The sequence below is a fragment of the Dipodomys ordii genome, unplaced genomic scaffold, assembly GCF_000151885.1.
Source record: "Dipodomys ordii isolate 6190 unplaced genomic scaffold, Dord_2.0 Scaffold118, whole genome shotgun sequence".
NCBI classification, from domain to species: Eukaryota; Metazoa; Chordata; class Mammalia; order Rodentia; family Heteromyidae; genus Dipodomys; species Dipodomys ordii.
Window position 1 is genome coordinate 1,572,588 of NW_012267334.1, and position 26,062 is coordinate 1,598,649.

Consider the following 26,062-nt stretch of genomic DNA (forward strand, 5'->3'; position numbering starts at 1 on the left):
CCTGCGCGCTCTGCCTCCGCCCCTCGGGCGGGTGCGGACCCTCCGACCTCACCTGCAGCCCCGCCCAAGGTGCGGAGGGCGGCGGCCGTGCGGGCTCCGGGCCGCTCCTGGTCACGACCCCGCTCTGCTTCCAGCAGCATCGTGGGCCCGGTCTGCGTCCCGGGAGGGTGGGAGCTCCCGGTTCCTGGGACGGAGCCCAGCCCCGAACTGGCCCTGTCCGTGGTGCTGAGGGAGGCTCCCGCCCGCCCCTCCCCGTCCCCGCCCCCACGGGCAGGCGGCGGGCGGCCGCAGGAGCTGGTCCTCAGGCTGGGCTTGGAGAGACTGGGCAGGGCCTGGTGTCTCCCCAACTCTTCACCCACGCCCCCGCAAGGAAGCTGCTAGAGTCCTGCTTTGCTCTGCGGAGGCTCCGGCCCAGGCAAGCGGGTGGCGGAGCCCCAGGGCCGTCAGGTGCTGGCCGTCAGGAGACAGTGCCCATGCGAGGCTCTCCCCTGTGGTGAGCTGCTGCTGCTGGACCACAGCGGGCCCGCACTCCAAAGAACCTGACACTCAACATGTACACATCACAGGTCACTTGAATACACTCAGACGCCTGTGCCCGCTCCTCTGCGGAGAGGCAGGCAGCCCTTGGCCAAGCCTACCCAGTGAGGCTCTCCTCCAGAAAGGGGCTCAGCCAGAGCCGCCTATCCACCCCTGCTGTGTAGGGGCGCGGCCCCTCAGAGGGTCTGTGTCCAGGTACTGGTGAGCTGTTGAACAGGTCCCATAGCCACCTCCATCCACGACAGCTCCAAGATTCTCTGTAATCCATTTCCCATCTTTGTCTCTGTCTGGCCTCAGGGCTGCCTTCCAAAGAGACTTCTGGCTCAATAGAGGAAATTCCAGAATTTCAGACGTTCCGTCCCCACCCGATCACATTGTAGCTGGCTGGCTCACATTTCAAAAGAATGATGACAATTTTCTCAAATGTCAGATTTTATTTTTAAAATGTACACATATAGTTTACTTAAATACAAAATACTCACTTTCCTTCCAGTTAAGAAATTTTACTGATATTCCCATGTCAATTCAGTTTTAATCAAAATCTCTTCATTAAAAATAAATAAGCATTTATATTACTTCCCTATTGTATTCATTGGTTCAATACCTTTTTGTGTGTGGGCTGGCACTGGCACTTGAACTCGGGGCCTGGGTGCTGTCACTCCACCACCTGGGCCACAGCTCCACTTCTGGCTTTTGGGTTAACTGGAGGTAAGTCTCTTGGACTTTCCTTCCTGGGCTGACTTCAAACTGTGATCCTGGGATCTCAGCCTCCTGAGTAGCTAGGATTACTGACGTGACCCACCAGTATATCTCACACACACATACAACGGCTTACACCTTGCCTAAAGGTGGCACCACTGATCTGAGCAGGTAATGTAGGCATCTGAGTCCTGATCCCTTGCAGGCTGGCCCCACACATCATGGCAGCCACTCTCCCCAGATTTGCCTGGGGAAGCTCATCCTCAGGAAGCAGCCTCTAGTTCTGCAGGAGAGAAGCTGAAAGCCAGCGCTGCCGAACATGGGTCTCCATGAAGGTCAGACTGGAGAATGCACTGCAGGAGCCCCGCCTTGCCCACTGAAGACACCTCCTTTGGTGGAGAAGGCATCCACAGAGGTAGACAGAGGGTTCAGAGCTTCCCTGGAGATGTGAGGACCTGTCAGATGGGCCAGCATCTTTAGTAACCTAGGCACATGACTAGCCAAAGACAGGTTCATTTTTTTTTTTAAAAACAGGATTTAAAAGGTTAAAAAGCATCACACGAAAAGGTCCTTCATGGCCCAGGAGAAGCAGGAGCTCAAGGTGGTGGAGCCAAGGCAGCGAGGCTATTCCTGCCCTGGGAAGCGTCAGGCCTCCAAATCCACGCCTCCCACAAAATGGAGGCTGGCTAAGGACAGCCCCAAGGGGACAGTTGTCTGCACTTCTCAGGCCACAGCCACATTACAGGGTCCTCAGGGACCATTTACCATACATAATCACAATAGGCAAAGTGGAAAGAGTATTTACAGCTCTTCTAGTCACTCCTGTGTGTGTGTGTGCGTGCACACACACACACACACACACACACACACACACACAAAGGCATTGGTCTATTTCATCTAAATAAAAGGACGCTTGTGAGACAAACCAATGGCCACAAAGGATCTCAGCAGGAATGCTCCTGAAACTGCATGCCAATGGGTGGTTTTAATTTTACAAAAAGTGAGTTTAAATTGTGGAATGGTTAAAAGTCATCCCTGAGGCCTGCAAAGAGCCTGGCTTGCGTGGGACCCTTCTCAACAGCTTCAGTTCAAGGAGTCCTGGGGTTTGGGGCCATGCCAGGTCCTCATCCTTCCCACTGGGCCCTGTATACCTAGCCGCTGCTGGTGCTTTCTTCTGTGTGAGATGAAGGATACAAGACAAAGGCTCCTACAGGCCTCCCGCTCGCCCCCACCCCCGAGTGGACCAGTTCTCATTACTCCTCCCTTGACGCTATGGTCACTCACCTTCCAGCTGGCCCACACTGCCTCCAGAGTAGCCAGACTGGGCTATCCCTCAGTCCCTTGTCAACAGTAAACAATTAAAAGGCACTGCCACCACCCTGCCCCTCCAAACCAGCCACTACTTGACAGCCCTGGGTCACTCCTTGAGAGAAAGTAAAGCCACACCACTCACTGCCCCGTTCCTGCCTGGGGGCCTGTGCACAGAGTGAGCACCCCGCAGGGCACCAGGTGGTAGAAACGTTTGGGCTCTGCTGCCTGCAGGCACAGCCTCCGCCTACATGCACAGACCCCAGGCCGCATCCAGGCTGGGGTGTGGGGTGTGGGGGAAGGCCACTGCGCTTCCATTCGCTGTGTCCCTCGGACGGGCCTGGCAGGCAGGATGGAGTGCAGGGAAGGCCCTGCGCAGACCTGCCTGCTCCAACTTAGGACAGTGAACACACAGATGTCTTTTGACACGAGTTGGGAAAGCACAAGTGTTTCCACCAGGGCTGCCTGCACTCTGAAGGGCCAAGTCTGGCATGGTTACAAAATCCCTGATCACAAATGTTAGCACTGTGGGAGCGCTGCCCAGGCTGCCCAGGGCACCTCTCCACAACTGGGTGGTAGCGCCGGTGGGAGGCCTCTCCACCGCCGGGTGGTAGAGCCGGACGGGAGAGCTCTATACAGCTGGACGGTAGAGCCGGACAGGAGGCCTCTCCACAGCCGGGTGGTAGAACTGGACAGGAGGGCTCTATACAGCCGGGTGGTAGAGACGGACAGGAGGGCTCTATACAGCCGGGTGGTAGAGACGGACTTTCCATCGCTTGGACCTCACACGGAAGAAGAAGTACATGAGCATCAGGAACAGGGAAGAGGCCACGTACAGCACCACGCACAAGCTCATGTCCAGGCTGGAGAAGCCAACCCCGAGGAGAGGCACCTCGGCCTCAGCCTCCTCCCGGGCCCCAGGCCCCTGGGGACTCTGGAGTCTCAGGTCCAGCCGGTGGTGCAAGCTCTCCAGCAGGTCCGTTCTGGGGTCCAGGACATGGAGTGGATGGAGACTTGGGTCATCCTGGGCTCCCTGAGGCTTCCCCGGGGGACCGAGTCGGCCCCCCTCTGCCCGGGCCCTGCCCGTGGTTGCCCCGTCACCGCCATCGCCCAGGTCTGCAGCATACGTGTCCACAAGGTTGTCACGGCCGTAGTGCCGCTTCAGGAACAGGAGCACGTGGCCCTCGTTCCAGCTGTCCAGGCCCTTAATCTCCTCGTGGCAGGCTGGGCAGAGCTCTGGGGTGGGCCACGGCACCTTTGGGAACTTGGGGTCCTCACTCAGATGGCCTGGGAGGGAGGGAAGGGGCGGCATGGTGAGGAAGGCCTTCCAGGCCGGGGCACACCTGGCCTCCCACCCATGCAGCCTCCCGGCTGCTGCTCCCATCTCTGTGCAGCGTGGCCAGATGTCTCTGTGCTCCCTGGCCTGAGCAGCACAGCCCCCGCCCCCGCTGGGCCCCCCATCCAGGTCCCCTTCCCCCGGTCACCCCTGTGTCTACACTCCAAGGCCTGCACGCTTGGCACACCTGCCACTCACCTGACTGCACCTGCTGCCACCCACCCAGCTCCCGCCCTCCACGGGAAATGCTACCATTCCCAGGCACTCAAGGCCCAGGCCACTCTGGCTGCCAGGAGGCCCCTGCCCCCTGCCAGGGCCCCTGCAGGGACACACTCACAACCCAGGACCAAGACAGGCAGAGGCAGCTCCACGCCACCGCCTGCTCCCTCCAGGTGAGTGGGCTCCCCCACGGCTGTTTCCAGCTCCAGGCTCACAGCAGTACACCCACGGGGGGCGCCTCCCCGGGGCTCCCTGCAGCTCCTCTGGTCAGTTTCTGGTGAACAGCACGCAGCACCCTGCGGCACAGCCTTGCCACACCACCGCGCGTGCTCGCGGCCACCTGCTGACAGCTTCTGGAGTGGAATCCATCAGAGCACTCCCATTCCAGATGGCTGCGGCCACCCACCGGGGCAGCCTAGGCACCCTGCAGGCACCGAGGGGACTCTGCAGCTTACCAGATACACCCACCCCTTCCTTCCTTGGATCAAAACTGAGGCTGGGCATCAGCAGCTCACGCCTGTCATCCTAGCTACTCAGGAGGCTGAGATCTGAGGATCACAGTTCAAAGCCAGCCTGGGCGGGAAAGTCCGTAACACTTGCCTACAATAAACTACTCAGAAAAAGCCGAAAGTGATGCTGTATTCAAATGGTAGAGCGCTTGCCTTGAACACAAAAAGGCTCAGGGTCAGCACCTAAGCTGAGTTCAAGCCCAAGGAATGGCCAAAAAAAAAAAAAAAAAAACCCACCAAAATTCTAACCAAGGACTGCTATGCAGAAAGCTGGTCAGCCCAGGAACCGGACAGAGGTGTGCCCTGTGAACGGAGGCACCGTGCGGCCGGGGCTATGTGGAGCACACACGCTGAGCCACTGTCCTCTTACTGGCAGTGCGCAGGCATCCCCCAGTGTCCAGCTCCAGACCCCTTTGCTGAACCAGTCCAAGGACTACAGATGCTCCCACCGCACAGGCCTAGGCCCTCGGTGCCTCTTGGCTGCCACAGCTGCCCTGGCCTGCTGACCACCCTCAAGGTTTCTCAAGTGTGTGCTGGATATGCTGGCTATGCTTGGCCCTTTACCTAACTTGCTTGCTAGGTGCCACGTGTAAGGAGGGGACGAGGCCGAGGCCAGCCGCGTCCTCTGGGGTCACTGCCCAGTGGACAACCTGGATGAACTCACGGTGGACACGGAGAGCTATCATGTCCTCGGGGGCCTGACTCTGGGCAGGAGAGCTGGGTCGGATCTCCCTCCCTCCACAGGCCTGCTGGAGGCAGGCCTGGGGGCTGGTGAGGAGGCTTGGCACACACCCGTGGATGGACACGCGCAGCCCCATCTTGCTGCAGCCCAGTGAAGTGGGCGCTCAAGGCTGGGTAGCCAGCTGGCTGCCTCAGAGCGCAGCACTGGGGGAGGCGGGGCGGGGCGGGAGGCGTCTGGGAGGACACCTCAGCCTCATAGGCTGCGCGCCTGGGACAGCAGCTGACAGGGACGAGGAAATCCCTCACCATGAGGCCCCTCAGCTCTTAGCGCAAAGGAAAACCAATTCTCTTTAGTGCTTTAGTTGTCATGTTTTATAATACAGTGGATTAAATGAAAACCAACCATTTAGGGGCATTTTCTATTCATCCTTATTAAATTTATTTCTCAGTAGAATTATTCTTAAGCCTAATTTTAATCTGCCATTGATTTGTGAATACTTTGAATTTACTTAACTCTGAGAGAACACATATGTCGTAGTTTTTAAAAACAAAACCACCTTATGGGGTTACAGACTAACCCCAAAGACAGGCTGGGCTTACAGTCTATTTGTGTGTGTATGTATGTGTATGTGCATGTGTGTGTAGTGATCCTAGGGCTTGAACTCAGGGCCTGGACACTGTCCCTGGGCATTTTTGCTCTAGATTAGCACTCTACCATTTGAGCCACAGCTCAGCTTCTGGTTTTTTGGGGGGTTATTTTATTTTGCCAGTCCTGGGGCTTGAACTTTGGGTCTAGGTACTGTTCCTAAGCCTTTTGCTCAAGGTGTGTGCTCTGCCACTTGAGACACAACACTACTTCTGGCTTTTTTTTTTTTGAGTAGTCTATTGGAGATAAAGTCTCATAGACTTTCCTGTCCAGGCTGGCTTTGAACTGCAATCCTCAGATCTCAGCCTCCTAAGTAGCTAGGATTACAGGTATGAGCCACTGGCACTCAGCTTTTTTTTTTTTTTTGGGGGGGGGGAGTTTATGGGGCAGTAAGAGTCTCACAGACTTTCCTGCCCGGGATGGCTTCAAACTGCAATCCTCAGAGCTCAGCCTTCTGAGTAGCTAGGGTTACAAGTGTGAGCCACTAGCACCCAGCTAAGAATAGATTAAAAAAAATTAAATTCCTTACCAATAATTATACTCCAAGTTTTCCAATATCCCAATTACAATCAGGGGATATGGGTGGTAGGCTACCAGAAAGTCACAGCCGCCTGGGTGAGGGCCAGCTGGGGAGCCAAGACACAGTGGTTTGGGAGGGCCAGCCATTCACGCACAGCACCTGGGAGCTCAGGAAAAGCCAAGACGCGCGCACACAGCATGCCGCCCTCCCCACACAGGTCCCAGGCCTCCAGGCTGAGGGCCAGCTTTCCCTCACCCGCCCGGCGGCCGCTCGGGCGCCGGCCTCACTCACCTGCCAGGCGGCTGTTGACGGCGTTGTGCTTCCTCCACAGCCAGAGGACGGCTTGGTCGAGTGTCTTCACTGTGTCCAGAGACTCTTTGGCCATTGCCTCAAAGTGTTCGCCACACTCTCTGCACCCAAAGAAAGTGTGGATGTACCTCCTTACGGTCTGCAGCACAGCCCCCGGGTCATCCTCAAGGCCTGCAGGGGAAAAAGCCAGGGCGCTGGAGCCCACCGCCATCCAGTCCAGCTTGAGCCACTGCTCTCGAGAGCCAAGTCTCAGTGTTCACAGGCTGCCCGTGTCTCCACAGAGCAGCCTGTGCATACAGCCCAGACACCCTAGCACAAGCAGGTGTGCAAGAGTGTTCCTACGCATGGCTCAACAGTACCCATACCAGACAGGAAGCTTGCCACCAGCATGGAGATCCGGTGAGCACTACGACTGAGCTCAAGCACTCAGACATTCAGACTCTCGCAGGTCCTTAAAAGGGACGTGTCAGGCCAGGCTCACGGTTGCCTCTGCCTTGGCCTCAGGGCCTGCCAGCTGTGCGTGATCTCTCCTGACCCACAGCAGCACCCGCAGGCGGTGTGGGCCCTGCTGGGGCAGCAAGGCCATCCACTGCCCCTTTGCTGTGGAAGGGTGACTTTCCCGGGCGGGCAGGCAGCAGCCAGGGAGCCTCAGGGGGCCGGCGTGACAGCCGGTCTGCTGGAGACTGCACTCTTCACAACGGCGGAACCCCTCCAAATGGTGGTGATTTGAAAAGCAAACAACCTGCTGGTGGCACACACGTGTAGTCCCAGCACATGGAAGACTAAGACAAGAGGATTTTGAGTTCAAGGACAGCCTGGGCTACATAGTGAGTTCTAGTCTAGTCTAAGCTACATAGAAAGACTCTCAAAATGGGAAGGTCAAGCTGGGCACCCGTAAATCTGGGCACCTGTAATCCTAGCTACACAGGAGGCTGAGAGCCCTGAGAACCGTGGTTCAAAGCTAGCCCAGATAGCAAAGTCTGTGAGACTCTTATCTCCAATTAACCACCAAAAAGCTGGAAGAAGCAGAGCTATGGCTCAAGTGGTAAAGCTCAGGCCTTGAGTTCAAGCTGCGTGCCAGTGGTTCACACCCATAAGCTTAGGTAATGGGGAGGATGAGTTAGGAGGCTCGGCAATGTATACGTAAGACCCCATCTCAACCCCATCATCCTGTCTCTCCTCCGGAGATCAGGAGGGGCCAGGCCATGAGGCAGAGGAGTCCAAACACATCTCAACACAAAGAAGCTGGGGGGCAGGGGGTTCAGCAAGACCTAGCTACATACCCAGCTATGGCAGGAAGCAACAAAACGATTGTTTCAGGTGTGTGCCTGGGTAAGAATCAAGACTCTAAAATAATCCTTACAAGCAGGGCACCAGTGGCTCACACTTATAAACCTAGCTACTCAGGAGGCTGAGATCAGAGGACCTTGGTTCAAAGCCAGCTTGGGCAGAAAAGTCCAGGAGATCCTATGTTCAATTATTTAGCAAAAGCCAGATTGGAGGCATGACTCAAGTGGTAGAATACCAACTGTAAGCAAAAAGCCAAGCAAAAGAGCTCAAGTCTTGGTACCAGATACCAGCATCAAACCAAACCAAACCAAGCCAACAAAAACACTGCAAAAATGACTGGAGGTGTGTCTTAAGGTAGAGCACTTACCAAGCAAGTACGAAGCCCTGATTTTAAATTTCAGTACCACAATAAATAAAAATTTCAAAAAGAGGCAGGTGCCATTGGCTCACACCTATAATCCTAGCTACTCAGGAGGCTGAGACCCAAGGATTGAGGTTCAAAGACAGCCCATGCAGGAAAGTCCGTGAGATTCTTATCTACAATTAGCCTCCCAGAAAACTGAAAGTGGCACTGTGGGTCAAAGTGGTAGAACACTAGCCTTTTGCTGAAGAGCTCAGGGACAGTGCCCAGGCCCATGGTTCAAGCCCTAGGACTGGAACAACAAACCAAAACAAAACAACCCTGAAAGAACCAGAATTCAAGCCCCAGGACTGGTACAATACAACATAACAAAGCAAAAAACAAAACAAAACAAAATAAAACTCAGTGGAGTGACCAGGTTGTTCTCTCTAAGACGGTGGAGCCATCTGTCCACAGCAGGCCCAGGTGGTATCTGTCAGCCAGAGGCCCTGGGTCTGGACTGACCACTAGGCTCCTGGTCCATGCCCTCAGAGAAGGTGAGAGGCCGCACACCATGGAGTCTGGCTGGCTGTGAGCATCCTCCAGGCGGCAGGCGGTGCCAGGGTGAGGCAGGGCACTGGCTGTGACCAGGCCGCCTGACCTCGTGCACAAGGAGGAGGTCTCCAGACATCTGCCTGGCATTGCAGTAATCCCCTTCTCTTCCCGAGGAGCCACTGTGCCGCCTGCCCGGGGCCTAATCTTTAAAGTGGACACGAACCCTAAACCTCTACCTGGGGGAGGATTAGGATGCGTGGCTGGCGCTTTAGGAGATGGGGCTTAAATGTGCAATAAGGAAAGAAAACCTCCAAGACTTAATCCCGTGCTGTCTGACCCAATTCCTCTCGGCGACGGGAGGAGCGCCGAGCCTCTGTGGGACAGTCCAGCTTCTCACCAGCTGGAACAGGGTCCTGAGCCAGCTTTGCCATCGGGCCGCACGGAGCGTCCCAGGACCTGTCACTGGCCCTCATGAGCTGCCTTCAAGCTCTCCTTAGTCACACACAGGGGGCCCCCGGGCGGGCTCCACCTTTCTCTCTAGAGCCCCCAGATGGGATCTGCCTCATGTTTTCAGGTCTGTGCATTAAATCATGTTGAACCCCGTTCTGGTTTCAGTTCCTCTTGATTATTCTCAAGGCATTCCCTTTGATCTCTTTTTTTCCTCCCTTTTTCTGATTCTCTTGGGAGTATGGGTTTAAGAGCCACCCTCCCCCGCTGGACTCTGGGAAACTGTAACCTTCACTGCCCTGAGGAGAGAGGGTAAAGACGACCTTTGACCTAGGTCATTTTTGCAATGTGACTTTGTGCTTTAGACAGGCAGCATCCATCTCCCAGCCCTGAGTTCTGTAAATACCAGCAGGATGTGGTCAGAGGGGCGAGTGTGACATAAAGTTTCCTGACATGTCCAGCTCCTCCTCCTCAGTGCCCAGCGTCCTCCCCAGTGCCCAGCGTCCTCCTCACCCTGCGTCCAGCGTCCTCCTCACCACCTGGTGCCCAGCAACCTCCTCAGTGCCCAGCTCCTCCTCACCCTGGTGCCAGCCAGCAGGATGCTGGGACTGGCCTGGGGGAGTGAGAGCAACCCCAGGTCCCCTGAATGCGAGGTGCCTCAGACGGCCACAGCTGCGGGAAGGAGTCCATGGAACGATCTACCTCACCTAGTCTACAGCACACTGCTCTGACCCCGAGTGCTGAGCGGACAGGGTGGCCCGGATGTATACCACAGCACTCTGCACCTAGTCTACAGCACACTGCTCTGACCCCGAGTGCTGAGCGGACAGGGTGGCCCTGATGTATACCATACCACAGCACTCTGCACCGTGGCAAAGGCAACAAGGGGTCTGCAGTGCTTCTGGACAGCAGGACACCCTGCCTAAGCCAAAGGACTGGGCTTTAGCTTAATGTAGACACACAGGGACCCGAGAGACTCAACATAGCAGCTGTCAGACATGTGTCTACTGCCACAGCTGCCTGGGCCTGCTGGGGCGGGGACACAAAACCCAGCGCACACCAGTGCCCTGTGAGGAAGGAAGCAGAGGTGATTTGTCTTTATGTTCTGTAACGCCATCAAACCTTCTCTTAGCCTCAGATTTGGCCCAGGCCCTTCCCCTGGGAGCAGGGTGGGCCAGCAACTTGCTTCCAACCAGGGTTGGTCAGTGAGCACCGGGCTTCTCCAGCCGCTGGCTCTTATGAAGCTGGCCACAGGTGGCAGGTCCCATGGAAAGGAATAAAGAAGAGACCGCTCTGCGCCCAGTCCACCCTGGCTGAGGCCTGGGCCTCAGCCTGAAGCAGAGCACCCATGTTAAGCCACACCTGGATTCTGACCCAAGTAACAGAGAAAATAAAGCTGGGATGGCTTAAGCTGCTCAATTGGGGGGAATTTGTTATGCAGCAACTGATAACTGACACACCTCTCTGAGGAGGTCTCACCCATCTATTTTTTCTAGGTAAATGTGTGTGCTTGTAAGTTAAAGAGAGTGGAACCCACAGCCACGGCGGGTGGCACTTCTGTGGATATTCTGAGAGAACACTCCCCACCCTCCCGCTAACGTGCCTGTGGGCGCGTGGGTGGCACAGTACGTAGTGGACGGTGAGACAAGCCCTCCCAGGGGCTTCCTGTGACGTGTGTTAGTGCCGCGCTGGCCAGGGCTGTGCTGGTCAGGGGATGGTGTACCTGTGCCCAGCAGTGCTTCTGGGCGGGTCGAGGCCTCAACTGTCAGAGTGTGGAACAGCTTCCAGAGGGAGCAGGGGTAACCCCTCAGCTCAGGTCTGCTGCCTTGGCATCCCACCCACTTTACATGGTGGGTGAGAAAGATTCCAGATATCTGGGGAAGAAGAACAAGGGACATAAGACAACCGTTAAAATTTAAGACAACCACTGAGGGTAGGTAGTGTCATTCATCAAAACCTCCTCACTGGGCCAGGCGCTTGTGGCTCAGGTCTATAATCCCATAATCTGAAGATCATGATTCGAAGCCAGCCAGGACACATTAATCTGTTAGATTCTTTTCTCCAATTCACTAGCAGAAAGCTGGGACTGGAGGTGTGGTTTAAGTTGAAAAGCTCTAGGCCCTGAGTAGAAAAAGCTGAGCAAGAGTGTGAAGCCAGTACCAGAAAAAAATGAATAAAAATTAACAACAAAAACAAAAACAAAACTAAGCTTTTCACGTGCACAACAGATCTGGGCCTCTAACCCTAGCGAGGTGACACTCTCGGGACTGATAAATGTGACAGCACTGAGAGAGTCTAAGAACAGAGAGGCCTACTGCTCAGTCAGCCCAGCCCACAGCTGCTCTTTTTCAATCTCTGGCTGGAGAGGAAGGCCTATCTGTGTCTTGATAAACGATATTAAGCATGAAAGGCCCCTCCTCTTTTTTGGTGCTGGTCCTGGGGCTTAAACTCAGGGCCTGGGCACTGTCCCTTAGCTTTATTGCTTGAGGGGCTGAATTGGAGAGAGGAGTCTCACAGATTTTCCTGCCTGGGCTGGTTTCAAACCAAGATCCTCAGAGCTCCTGAGTAACTAGAATTACAAGTGTGAGCTGCTGATGCCTGGCCCTCCCTTCTTTTAACACCGGATCCATTTTGATGTAGGAACCACAAAGAGCTACCCATAAACAATTCAAGTGGCATGGTGTGCACACTCTGCAGAGGCAAAAGTGTGGCTCAAGAGCAGAGGGCCCAAGTGGACAGGGGCCCAGTGCACCCCGACTGCCCAGGCTTCATGCAGTCCGTTTCCTCTGGTGGGTGCTAGGACCTATCTTGCCTCCCGAGGGCTGCTGAGCGCGGGCCTCTGTGGGCACCACATCCTCCACATCTATGTCATGCTGCAGGACAGCACAGCAGCCCAAAGTTTGGAGAGAAAGTGCAAGAAAGATAAAGGTGAGAATCCAGCACTGTTTGTTTCTCAGATGCTACCATAAGACAGAGTTGGCAGTGCTGATGCGCAGATTCCCTGGCCAGAGGTCTGGAACACTAGCTCAGTCAGAGGTGTGGCTGACAGTCAGCGAGGGGTTTACTATTGTCAAACTCAGGGCCAGAGACGGGCAGCAGGAGGGAGACCATACAGGGTAATCCAAGGGACGGTCTCTGGAACCTTCCATGCTCACCAAACACATCACCACTAGGTATGGAAAAATTAGAGCTTAGTGTAGTTAAAACAAAAACAGACCAAGGCAGATGTGGTAGATAGAGCTATAATCCTGACACTTGGGAAGCTGAGGCAGATGTGGTAGACAGAGCTATAATCCTGACACTTGGGAAGCTGAGGCAGATGTGGTAGACAGAGCTATAATCCTGACACTTGGGAAGCTGAGGCAGAAGGACCACAGAGACCCTGTGCCAACCCCCACGACACCCAAGAAACCCAAGGCAACTCCCCAACCCTAGTGCTGCTCCCCACAAGATAGCTGTCACAGCGTGCCCGTGGCTACCAGCCTTCAGTGACCTGCACCGGTACACACTGGGCAGGCAAGGGAGTAACCTGGTGCTGTCCGGGAAATGGACCTGTGAATGCACTGGGCCTGCTCACTCTCAAAAGAAGACAGGAGTCTGCCTTGTGGGCCCCAAGGGCAATGCCAGGCCAGTAGTGTCAAGGCCGAGGTGACAGCGCAGGGAAGTATGGTTTTTTTCCCCCTGTAGACCACGGGTCCTGAGTGCAGGCAGGCAGGAAGATGCACATGAGGCGGAGGGTGAGAGGTGAAGCTCTGTAGCCTGTAGGGGCGCCCGTGCTGGACAGGGGTCTAGGACTCACCCGCATCTTGTTGTTGACCAGGTCAAGGACGGCATTGTAGGGGATCCTGTCCAGAGGCAGGGTGGTCAGCCACTCCTGCAGCATCTCCAACAGCTTCCTGATAGGAGGTCGGCCAGGGAACAGCTGCGTGAGGAAGGATACAGCCTAAGTGCTCCACAGAGCACTCGTGCACCCCGGAACCCCAGGGGACCTCAGTGGGCTGTGGTCCAGGTGGCAGAGCACAAAGAACCCAATCTAAGACCCACACCAAGGGACTCCATTGAGAACTAAGAGGGGGCTTCTCTCAGAACCAGGGTTCCACGACGGGAGACCCAGGTGGTACAGGGTAGATGGTGACCACAACCCCATTCTCCAGCTTGCCCTCTGCATCTTGACCACCTATGCCTTTCCCTTTTTTTTTTCTTTTTGCTGGCCCTGGAGCTTGAACTGTGGGCCTGCCTGAACACTGTCCTTGAGCTTTTGTGCCCAAGGCTAGTGTTCTACCACTTGAGCCACAGTGCCACTTCCAGCTTTTTAGTGGTTAATTGGAGCTGAGAGTCATGGTCTTTCCTGACTGGGCTGGCTTCAAACTATGATCTCCACCTTTGGAGTAGCTAGGATTACTGGCATGAACCACTGGCGCCCCACCACCTCTGCCTCTCTACCTGTTCACACACCGGGTGGCTACTTCAGGGTGGAAGACCCAGTCACAGAATGTGGCAGTATCCGACTGTCAAGGGCTGCTGGCCTTCTAAAGGCACTGATGCCCTGTGCAGCATTCCTGCTTAAGGAACTTGGAAGTAGTACATTTTAACACTAAAACAGTTCTTTTCCTAAACTGACCAGAAATGAATTTGTTTTCAGATACCTGGGTAAATTTTGGAACGGTCATTCATGGTCAGCTGTGATCTCAGGGTTCCATCACATATGAGGCCCTCGCCCTCTACCTGGGCCCTGGCTGACCCGAAGGAGAAAGGCCAGGTGGGAAGGAAGACAGAGCCACACGTCCTGGGGGAGGGGGACGGCTGTACACACAGGGCACCAGTGCGGAGCTGCAGCGAGGTCAGGCTAGGCAGGTAAGTGGGGCATTTTCTTTTTTTTTTTTTGGGTCCGGTCGTGGGGCCTGAACTCTGGGCCTGGGCGCTGTCCCTCAGCTCTTCAGCTCAAGGCTAGCGCTCTACCACTTGAGTCACTGCGCCACTTCTGGCTTTTTTCTTTTTGCTTATGTGGTGCTGAGGAATCGAACCCAGGGCCTCATGCATGCAAGGCAAGCACTCTACCACTGAGCCACCTTCCCAGTCCCAAGGGGGGCAATTTCCTAAAAAAATGGGGTCAGCTTGTGTGGCCTCAACTCTGAATAGCACAATGGGTATAAAAGAAGTCTCTCTAAACAGTATTCACTTCTGGGGCTGGGAAGATGGCTCAGTGGTAGAGCATGTGCCTTGCATGCCTGAGGCCCTGGATTCGATTCCTCAGCACCACATAAGAAAAAAGAAAAAAGCCGGAAGTGGCGCTGTGGCTCAAGTGGTAGAGCGCTAGCCTTGAGCTGAAGAGCTGAGGGACAGCGCCCAGGCCCAGAGTTCAGGCCCCACAACCAGACGCAAAAATAACTAACTAACTAAATAAACAGTATTTGCTTCTTTGTCTGAAATGTCATACAACGCATTTGTTTATTTAAATATAAATTCAACTTCTTTTGCTTTCCTATATCCTACTGTAAGTAGCTATTCAAATGGCTGAACAGAAATGGTCCCCCTGGGGTCCAGCCCTCTGGTTAGAGTAGTGCTCTACTCCTACCCCTGTGGAGCCGCCCTCCGGCCTGAGCTAGCTGGGGAGCCTGGAGCTGGTGGCAGTGGTGTTATACCTGTGCCCACTGCACAGACCTGGGCCCAGCAGCAGGGTCAGGGGAGGTGGCTTGGGGTGGGCTGTGCCAGAGTTCAGAGGGCATCAGAGCTGCAGTCAGGCCAAAGAGCTGCTGTGGTCAACAGCATGCAGGCCTGGGCTTTTGCTCAGGGACCAGGATGGCTTTCTTCCCTCATCTCTGCCAAAATAACATCTGGACCCAGAAGACAACACACCCTTGATTCTGAACCATGAGGCTACAAGTTCTTGGTGGGAGCCTAAGACTGATAACCATGTGCCTCAGTACCCAGGTAACCCTACATCAGGCACCCAGCCAAGCTGAGGTGTCCTGGCTGGCCCGGGAGGTGTTGTGTCAACAGCCACTGTTCCCCTGCAGGGCCTTGGCACCGTCCTGGCCCTCTGCCCCTGGGTCTGGTAACAGCCGCTGTCCCCCCCAGGGCCTTGTCACCGTCCTGGCCCTCTGCCCCTGGGTCTGGGAACAGCCACTGTTCCCCTGCAGGGCCTTGGCACCGTCCTGGCCCTCTGCCCCTGGGTCTGGTAACAGCCGCTGTCCCCCCCAGGGCCTTGTCACCGTCCTGGCCCTCTGCCCCTGGGTCTGGGAACAGCCGCTGTCCCCCCCAGGGCCTTGGCACCTTCCTGGCCGTCTGCCCCTGGGTCTAGGATCCCACTCTTGGCACTGTCTGAACCTTCCAGCACAGCACTCAGCTCAGCACCCTGGGCCACTTGTCTGGCTCGGGCTGGCTGGGGAGTGCGTACCTTTGGCAAGCTGGTGGTATTTGGTCATCAAAGCCTGGTCAGGTCCCCCTTCACCCTCACCAAGGCTGGGCTCCACACCCCGTGCCTGGAAAGGATTTCCTCACACAGCTTCTGGAAGACTTCAGGCATCCTGGCCACCTCTCAGATGCTCCTCCACAGCTTGACCTAGGCACTAGAGGACCCAAGCTCCTTGGGACCCTGACTCCTCTCCCCTGGAGGCCTTAGCCTGGTTTGAGACACATTTTTGGTGGGGTAGTAGGAAGTGGTAAGCTCCCAGGACCTTTACAATGCCACATCCACACTAGCCACCATGCAGCCCCCAGTTCAAAACCCCTGAACCTCCCTGACCAGGGGTGTGAGGTCCGTGCCCTCCCCTCTCCAGGCAGCCAGAGTCCAGCCTTTCAAATACGCTCAGTGTGTCCCCAGCCTCTCGGCTCCAAATCTCTACCTGCCTCAGGCACACAGTAGGCATCCAGGAAACAGACTGAGGAATCACAATGCAGGAGGAAGCCACTGGAAGGAAGGAGGGATATCTACCCGAGGTGGGCTCCCTCCTACAGAGCCCCTGGCCACCCAGCTGTCCCATACCTTGGCCACAATGGTCACGAAGTCTCTGAGGGTCTTCAGCTCCGCTCCAGCCAGGGACCTGTGGCTGGCGAGCTCCACTCTCAGCAGATAGTGCAGCCCGGATTCCAGGTCTGCCATGTACAGCTTGGCCCTGAGATGGACAACGGGAAAGTCAGATCTGTAAAGCCCCTGTGCCAGGGGAGTCTGAGTGTCCTTCCCGGCAGGCACCGCCCCCCGGGCACCCCCACCCCCACCCCCGTCCTGTCCCAAGCGCATACGTGCCTGTCAAATTCTCTCCAAACTACCACCTCTGAGTGTCCTTCTGTGCTTGGTTTTTCAGGCAAGGAAAGAGATCTTTTCTTCACACCTGGCAATGACTTCAAATAAGAGGAGAAAAACGACCGAAGAGGCTTTGCTCTGCAAGAAAGGAGGTGGAGGTGTCCGCACACACCAGAAGCTGCCCTGGGCTGTCCCCCCGGGGCTGTGAGAGACCACGGCTGTGCGGTCATCCCTACACCGTGGTTAGGGCTGTGTGCAGGCACACGTGTATGTGGCATGTGGCACCGGTACTGGGGCTTCAACTCAGGGCCTCGTGCTTTTCTTGTTCAGCTTTTTCACCCTGAGCTAGTCTTCTACAGGCTTTTTTGCTGGCTAAGAGGAGTTAGTCTCATATAATGTTCTGCCCAGGCTGTCTTCAAATCATGATCCTCAGCTCGCAGCCTCCAGAGTAGCTAGGGCTACAGGTGTGAGACACCAGCTAGCCCATGATTATGGATGGACTCCCCATTTGCAAGACAGCTGTATTCACTCTGGGCTCATGTCAGCTAGACAAAGGGGCCAGAGGCAGCAGTGGACGGTGGCCATGGCTGGATTCAAGGGCTGTCCTCCCGCTTGAGAACAACAATCCACAGATCACTGACGAGTTACAGAGGCATAAGAAGATTCATGGGCGCTTGGCGGGATCTTAAGACATGGGTAAAGCTGGTCTGAGCATCTGCTAAGATCAGCTTTATCCCAACTGTGATCTCAACGTGCCTAAGAGCCTTGGCCGACATGCCTACAATCTGCCAGCTGAGCAGGCATCTGGAAGCCAGGCCTGGGGGCTCAGCCTGGGGGTGGCACCTCTTGGCTCTCTGCAGGGTTCTGGGGGGGGTGCTACTTGCAGCCAGTAGGTGCAGCTCCCCATTTCCACTGAGGCCGCAGCAGGGCCGCTGAGGCGGAGTCGCGGGCGGGCTCCACTCTTTCAGTGCTGCCACCTCAGAACCAACAGCAGCTGTGGAGACAGACAAGCTCCCGCCTCCTCAGCTTCCCCCAACTTCTTTTTTGGTAGTACTGGACTGGGGTTTGAACTCAAGCTAGGCAAGTGCACCACCCCTTGAGCCATGCACTCAGCCCCTTCTGCTTTCACCGTTTTCTAATAGGATCTGACATTTTTGTTTAGGACTGGTCTTGATTTTTCCAGCTCTCCCCTCCCCTCTGAGGAGCTGGCCTTGGCTACTGTTTTTTCCATAAGGAACTATGCTGGATCCTCACTGTCCTGTAAACCTTTGAAGGTGCTGGGGAAAAGCCCCTGCGCCAGGAACCCTGCGCGATGCCTGAGGTGTGCCCTGGCTCTGGGATGCACCTGGGTGTGGGAATCCAGTATTCTTACCCACTGCACTCCCGCTGGAGGTCTGTTGACAACCAGGGGCCTTCACGCTAGAGGCCAGGGGCAAAGACAGCCCCAGGCAGGGCAGGCAGAGCAGGCCTCATCCTGCCCTCCCACAGAAGGAGCAGCCAGGAGGCCACAGGCTCCCCTGAGGCAGTGGGGCCTCACCAAGCTTCCCCATCTGCTTGCTTGCAGGTTCATTCATGCTCATGGCATTGTCCTATGGGGCTAGAGGCACTACACTGGGCGGTGGGCGGGGGTGGGGGCTAAGGGGGGAGAAACGGGACGACTGGGCACATGAGGGCTTCTGTCTCCTGGAGCCTCACGCGGCTCTCATTAGCACTCTTAGGTAAAGCACTGCCCGTGAGGTGTGAGTCAACACACTGTACGCTTCTCCTGAGGCAGGGCTTACCCTGCCTCTCATTTTAGAGCAGGCACCCATGCTCACAGCCAATGGACAGACAGAGCAGCCAGGAGCCAGGATTCAGAAAAGAGACATCTTCCTGGATTTGGGTTTGTTTAGAAACTCATGAAAATGCAACCCAGACAATGAATTCCAGGAGTCTGGCCAGGACAAGTACAGGGAATGTAGCCAGGTCCAGGGCTTCCTCAGATTTTGGTCCCTGGACTTAGCCTGCTTTCCAAGGGGCACAGATTTCCTCAGATCCCACCAAACATAGCAAATATTTCATAAGACTTTCTTATTGTTGTTGTTGGCTGTGAGGCTTCAACTGTCCATGAGCTTTTCTGCTCAAGGCTAGGGCTCTACCACTTTAAGCCACAGCACCACTTCTGGTTTTCTGGTGGGTAATTGGAGATAAGAGTTTCACAGACTTTCCTGCCTGGGTTGGCTTTGAACTGCAATCCTCCGATCTCAGCCTCCTCAGTAGCTAGAATTATAGGCCTGAGTCACCATCATCCAGCTGTCTATGAGACTCTTATCTCCAATTAATCACACAAAAAACCCAACAACAAACCCCTCCCCCCCAAAAAAAAAACCAGAAGTGGAGCTGTGGCTTAAGTGGCACAGCACTAACCTTGAACACAAAAGCTCAGGAACAATACCCAGGCTCCAAGTTCAAGTCCCAGGACTGGCATACATAAAAAATATTCCTTAAGCCAAACTAGTGCTTACACATTAATTACTCCTTGAGATCCATTTGGGTAAATCAAGTAACAGGAAGGAACTGAAGAAACCCCCAGTGACTGCAGAAACACCTTGTCCCCATCCAGTGCCCTGCTCACCATGATGTTTTCATATAGGATCAAGTCCAGGGTCACCTGGAAGAGGAAAAGACCGTGTCACCCTCACCGGGAGGACCTCCACCTCACAGGCACGGCTGCGGTGAAAGGCTCTGGTCATCAGGTGATGAGCTCTGCCCGGGGCACTGTCCACGTGAACCTCGTGGCGCAGCAGCACGGCCTTCCTGCCTGTGGGCTGCTGTGGCATGACATGCAGTTTTGTCCCCGTGGGTAACAAGTGCCACAGCACCACAGTCATGGAAATGAGAAAGCGCCACTCATCACTCAGTCTTCACCTTGCCACAAGTGAGACCAGAGTCTGCACTATCATTTTATTTATTTTTTTGGTCTGGTCATGGGGCCTGGGCCTGGGCGCTGTCCCTCAGCTCTTCAGCTCAAGGCTAGTGCTCTACCACTTGAGCCACAGCACCACTTCCGGCTTTTTTTCCTGCTTATGTGGTGCTGAGGAATCGAACCCAGGGCCTCATGCATGCAAGGCAAGCGCTCTACCACTGAGCCACCTTCCCAGCCCCTGTACTATCATTTTATTAGTCCATTTTACGCCATTCAAGGGTTGCACACCCATGGGCAGAAACTACAAGGTCACTTAGCAAGTTTCCAGACCAAAGATGACAGAACTGAAATTTTGCTTTACCTTTAAAGCCAGCACATCTCCTATAAAGTTTACACTGATTAAGTAGCACCTTCACCACCTATCAGCTATACCCTGACAGCCACGTGTGCTCTCCCACCAAGTTGGGTGGCATGTACCCTCACTGCCGGGCTGTCTCCAGAAGCAACACAGCTGTCAGTCCAGCTGGGACCCAGGTGGCCTCGGGCCACATTGAGCCAAGTAACTTGTGTCCATCCAGCTCTGCTCAGGCTGCAGGCACGGCAGCGGGTCTCCATGGCACAGGGGTCTCAGGAGTGGCACCTTTAATTTTTGTTGGTCATGGGGCTTGAACTCAGAGCCTAGGCGCTGACCCTGAGCTCTTTTGACTCAAGGATAGTGCTCTACCACTTTGAGCTACAGCACTACTTCTGGTGTTCTGGTGATTAACTGGAGATAAAAGTCTCATGGACTTTCTTGCCCAGGCTGGCTTTCAACCACAGATCTCAGATCTCAGCCTCGTGAGTAGTTAGGATGACAGACGTGAGCCACCGGTGCCTGGTCATGATTTTATTTATACTTGGTAAAATCAGAGGCTTCAGAACCACAGAATGTCTCACAGAAGAAACAAGGATCGGCAGAATCCTGCATGTGGCAAATAAGTCGAGTCCAGAGTCCAGCCAAGAGAAGAGCTTGGTGACAGTGCAGAGGGAGAAAAAAAATGGCCTGAAGGGAAGGGGCAGCCAGGGCCTACCCTCAAACACAACACTTTCATTGTTGTTTCTCTTGCAGCACTGGGGTTTAACTTTCGAGCCTTGTGTTTGGCAGGAAGGTTCTCTACCACTGAAGCCACACCATCGGCCCTCAAAGCCTCATTCCAGTAAACTGGCTGAAAAGATAAACTAGGATCCTGGTAACTGACGAGAACTTGAGAGGAACACAAGCAATGATGCTCGGTGATTCTTACTGCCCACAAACCTGACTTAGCCCTAAGCCCAGGAACAGCCCAGCCCTGAGCCCAGGTCCATACAGTACCTCTCGTCCAACATAGGAGCCATTGCTTTCAAACATGATGGCCACATACCGGCCACCGTGGCTGTCCAAGAGGGAAGGGACATCACTGGGCCTTTCAGGAAAGAGAAAAAAAAAGAGAAGATTTCAATGTCCCTGACCATAGCTGGCTGTCACCACACACTGATACCCATGTCACTCACAACTTTTTACATTTTTGGTGCTGGGAGTGAAGAGGGCCTCCTGCTGGCTGAGTGGCACTACACCCCAGCCCCCATGCTACCTCTGTAATGGAGCTACTCACTGAATTGGGTCAAGAGGTGGGCAGGCTGGAGGCCGGGTGCCTTCTGTGTGGTTCTGCAGGAAGTCAATCATCGTGTGTCTGACTGTCTGCAGCTCCCTGTCATGTCCTGCAGAAGCAAGCCTTGATCACAGCTTTGTCTGTGCACATCTGCCCACCCCAGAGCCGAGGCCAGCACAGTGGGCAGCAGCACCATTCGCAGTGACCCTGCCAAGTATCCCTACGTAGATGGGCAGGGCATGGGTTGGACAGTGCGGATTCACCATGCAGCTGCAACAGGTCAAGTTTATGAGGATACGGCTCCTGTGATGAGTCTCACAAACACAACTGCTAGCACAGGCAGACTCCGGATGCCAGACACGGCAGGTGTCTCCCAGATGATGTCCCATGGGGCCAGGCACTCCGGGCTTTCATGTGGGTGCTACTCACCTGTTAAGAACCCAATAGCTAGCTGGGCACTGGTGGCTCACACCTGTAATCCTAGCTACTCAGGAGGCTGAGATCTGAAGATCATGGCTCAAAGCCAACCAGGGCAGGAAAGTCTGTGAAACTCTTTATCTCCAATGAACCACCAGAAAACTGGAAGTGGCGCTGTAACTCAAGTGGCAAAGTGCTTGCCTTGAGCTGAAGAGCTAAGAGACAGCACCCAGGCCCAGAGTTCAAGCCCCACAACCGACCAAAAAAAAAAAAAGTAGTTAAAAATGTACTGCTACATTTTCCAAGAAAGGCCAAACACAAAAAGCAATTCTCATCAACACTGTTAAGGTTGAATTCCTCACAGAAAGGCTGACAGCTTGTGCTGCGTGCTGATGGTGAGTGGAAGGGCCCTTCTTCTAACTAACACGTTTATGAGCCCAACCACAAGAGTCTAACGGAATGCATGGTCCTTACCTTTGAAACTTTCTCCAGTTGTAAAATCCTTTGTAAAAGCTTTAAAGTACTGGAGGGAGGAAAAAGCACACACAACAAATAAGAAATGGCCTTGGAATGGAGAGCTGTGCATACATTGAATACTTAACAAGGGTGAGAGCCCCCTTTCCCAGGGCTCATGTCAAGTCTCTCTGCACCCCAGTGTTACCCAGTGAGCAAGGCTAAACTTCCATCAGAATTCTGTTTCGTACATTTCTAACCCAACAGGACTAGAAGCCAAACACGACAGGGCTGAATCATAAAAGACAACACATTCCTCGATTCTTGGTATCAAACATGAGGCCAAATGGGCAGCCACGACAACCAGAATTTATAGGGAGAATGAGTCACTACTAGCACCTCTAAGAAGATGAAAAGGATTCAGACTAACTTAAGGACCTTCTTCACCAAAGGACTTCTGTACACCGGTAAGTGAAGTACAAATGGCCAAGACAAGCACGGGCAAATGGCACAAGCATGCGTCTGAAAACAGAGACCCATATGGCCACAAAGACATGCTGGCCACAAGTCACCAGGGAAATACAGATGACCCACAGTGCGCCTCGTACTGCACCTATCCCGCAGGTAGACATGAGACACTCTGGGACAGGCCGGCCCACTGGGTCTGTCCTCCACATCCCTGGGTCCCCTGGCCCAGCTACTGCTTCCCAGGCCATCAAGGGTAGCCTGTCCCAGGTGCAAAGTGCTCACAGCAGTGCTGTTCAAGGTGGCGAAAGCCAGGGAGAAATAACTGTATTGTCAAAGCTCATAGAATTCACAAACATTATGGAGCATGATAATGACAATTTGCCTTGTGAAGGTTATAATGTGTGTTTGTGACTTTAAGCATCATTATCTCACAATACTGTGAAATTTATGTAATTAATAAAATCTCACCTAATCTCAATAAAAATTATTTAAAAAAACCAAACAGGGAAAGTCCAACACCCCGCAGCAGGGTCACCACAAAATAGGGGCAAATGAGCAGACAAATCCAGCGGTCCACAGAACACCCAAAACCAGGAGTTAGTCTTGGAAAAATCATAGTTAAGTGGAAAAAGGAAAGCTCAGTAGTTTGCAACCAGCACGATATGACCTGAAGTTAAAAGCAAAATAAAATATGAAGCAGCCCAGGCCTGCCAGGTCAGTGAGCACGGGCCTGCACGGTGCAGCAGGCTGGAGACAGGGTGAGAGCGCCCAGGCCATACACATGGGGTTGGGATTCTACCAGCACACTTCATGGCACAGCAAGGAACTGCAAGGGCTTCAGGAACTGGGGCACAGGCTCTGTAGAAGTGACCTCAAAGGCACTGCATGCTTCGGAGGTGCTCATACCGCAGAGATGTGTTTGTGTGCAAGCTCTGTGGCTATACATCCCTGCACAGGGAGGGGTGACATGCAGTGGACCTTCAAAGGGGTCACAGGTTATACCTCTGCCCCCTAGTGGAAGAAACAGGTACTGCTACACTGGGCTGACCTGCAGACCCCAGGATTCAACCGACCCCTCACCCCCAGGTACAGGTTGTGGGGAGCAGGGACTCTGCATCCAAGTGGGGACAGTGTACTTCACAGATGGACAGACCCACCTCCATCACAGGCCTCTGGGACTAAGTAAGTCACTCAGACTTCTGTGACCCAGGAGGTGACCTGCTGAGAACATAAATAAATTTCTACCATGCTTCACGAAAGCCAGAAACATGGACAGTGTCAGCGCTACAAATGTGGTACGTTCAGCTTTTCACACCTCCCTGTGGCGTGGGGCCACCCCAGATCACAGAGCTGCGGCTTACCCTGAAGGTGGGGTAGAAGTGGATGTCGTAGGCTCGGCACACTTCCTGGTTCTTGTCTTCTGCACAATCCAGAGCTGCGACTCGGATGGCAGTGGCCCAGTCTGCAAGGCAGGAGTGAGACCTTCAGTGGGGCAGCCGCACTCCAGCTCCCCCAAGGGCCCAACGGCAAGCTCCCCTACCCTCGGTGGCATCGGCTGCCTTAATGAACGGGGCCACATGCTCCACACTGGCGTTGCAGCACTCTGGGCCAGGATGGAAGAGTGGCATTTCAGTCCAAGCTCAATGTATGTGCTAGTACCATGGTTTGAACTCAGGACTTCAAGCTTGTGCCTGCTGTTGGTTTGCTTGGCTGGAATCTACCATGTGACCCACACCTCCAACCTAGCTTTATGCTGATTATTTTGGAGATGGAGTCTAGTGAACTTCCTACTTGGTCTGGCTTTGAATCTCCATCCTTTACATTTCTCTGTCTTCTGAGTAGCTCAGATTACAGGCATAAGCCACCAGCACCTGGCCAGATGGGTCTTCTACCGCTGATAACAGAGCAAACTGATTTCTGACGTGCTTGCAAATCACTCAGCAGTGTACCTTGCTGCAGTCTTCTAATTAGACCGTCTGATGGTTTGGAAATGCAGAGGGCACAGTGGCTGTCAGCAGCCAGTGGCCAGCTGTTCACAGGGACACCAAGCAGCATTTGCAGAGGGGTCAGATGGGCTAGGACACCTCCAATGGAGCAGGTGCACTGTGTGTGACTGTGGTCTTTCAGGTCTGGACAGTGACCTCACTGAACTGTTAGCATGGTGCAGTCACCATCCCAGGTGCTCCCGCGGGCCCAGGGATGCTTCTGCCACAGCGGTAAAGCAGCAGCACACAGCACTTCCTTCTATCTTTAAAGTTTTGTTTTTTTAAAATATTTTTATGCCAATACTAGTGCACTCTCTTAGCTTTTTCACTCATAGCTAGCACTTTACCAACTGAGCCATGCCTCTAGCCCAGCTTTTTTGCTGGTTATCTGGGGATGGAGTTTTGCAAATATTCTTGTCTTGGATGGCTTTGAGCCATGATCCTCAGATCTTGGACTCTCAAGCAGCTAGAATAACAGGTGTAAGTTTTTCTGCCCTCAATGGTTTTGGACAATGATCTTCAGATATCAGCGTCCTGAGGAGGTAGGATTATAGGTGCTTAAAATTTTTATTATAGAGAATTTCTAACATGTAAGTAACACAACCAAATCCCCCCCTCCTAGAAACATCCAGAAGATCTCGGATACCCACATCTACCTGATTCACCTCTAAATGCAAGGGCTCCTTATGAACACATGGCCACTTTCACAGCAAATCACACACTCCTTCACACTCATTCCTTTGCCGTCCTGATGGAGGGAGGTCGTGCTGTGACTGCCCGCACCTTGCAAAGGACCACACACCCTGGGCCGCACCTTCTGCCGCTCTCCACAAACGTGCATGGGGCTAGGTTCCTGTGTTGTGGTCTATTTCCACAGACTCTTCAGCATCTAGCTCAGACAGTCTTCTAAGGAAGTTTTCTCTGAATGCTAGTCATGGTGGCTGGACAGGCAAAAACCCCACAATGGCAGGTGGGAGGTCACAATTCATTCTTCCTCTTAAAAGACCATACTTGCTTACAATACATACCTTCCTCTTTTTTTTTTGTTGGTCGTGGGGCTTGAACTCTGGGCCTGGGCACTGTCCCTGAGCTCTTCAGCTCAAGACAAGCACTCTACCACTTGAGCCACAGCGCCACTTCCAGTTCTCTGAGTCATACCTTCCTCTTTAACTAAGGGTAAACAAGAAAGCTCTTACCAGTGACCAAATACTGTTCCCACTTATGTGGGCTACGTGAAACCAACTGGTGTGCCAAGGCCACTTTAAATGCATGGGGGAAAAAAATCACAGTGACCCCTGGATCACCCGTTCCATATTCCCAGGTCTCAAATTACACAGAACTGAGGAAGGACAGTTAATACTCTCATCCAATTAGCGGCAGATGGCAGAGAACACAGAAACAGAATGCACCTAAGCCACATGACTGCAGTGAGGGGTGCACCAAGTCTGGGCAGCACTGTGGGTGGACCCCTTTCCCACGCCCATCACCCTACCCTGGCGGCAGTCCCCACGGCTCATTCTGAGCACCAGGAATTTCCACATTCTCCTCCTATACTGTCTTGGTTCTG

At 54.0% G+C, this 26,062-nt stretch overlaps 2 protein-coding genes across 2 annotated transcripts in view; both read right to left on the reverse strand.

The window, feature by feature from the left end:
* The window catches only part of Lhx3 (LIM homeobox 3), a 5,868-nt gene extending 5,728 nt beyond the window's left edge, over positions 1-140 (reverse strand). The window contains exon 1 of the mRNA XM_013029425.1: positions 53-140. Coding sequence (XP_012884879.1) covers positions 53-140 — 88 coding nt within the window. The remainder of the gene's footprint in view (positions 1-52) is intronic.
* Positions 141-2,103: 1,963 nt separating this feature from the next.
* On the reverse strand, positions 2,104-25,336 carry Qsox2 (quiescin Q6 sulfhydryl oxidase 2). The gene is made up of 13 exons (XM_013029364.1): positions 25,279-25,336; positions 24,051-24,113; positions 23,872-23,972; positions 22,064-22,112; positions 21,176-21,281; positions 20,896-20,986; positions 19,144-19,289; positions 16,643-16,777; positions 16,382-16,511; positions 13,196-13,318; positions 11,120-11,270; positions 6,747-6,935; positions 2,104-3,831 (listed from the first exon to the last, which is right to left on the reverse strand). The coding sequence occupies exons 1-13, from the start codon at positions 25,334-25,336 to the stop codon at positions 3,284-3,286; spliced, it is 1,890 nt and encodes a 629-aa protein (XP_012884818.1). The 3' UTR covers positions 2,104-3,283.
* Between the last annotated feature and the right edge of the window lie 726 nt (positions 25,337-26,062).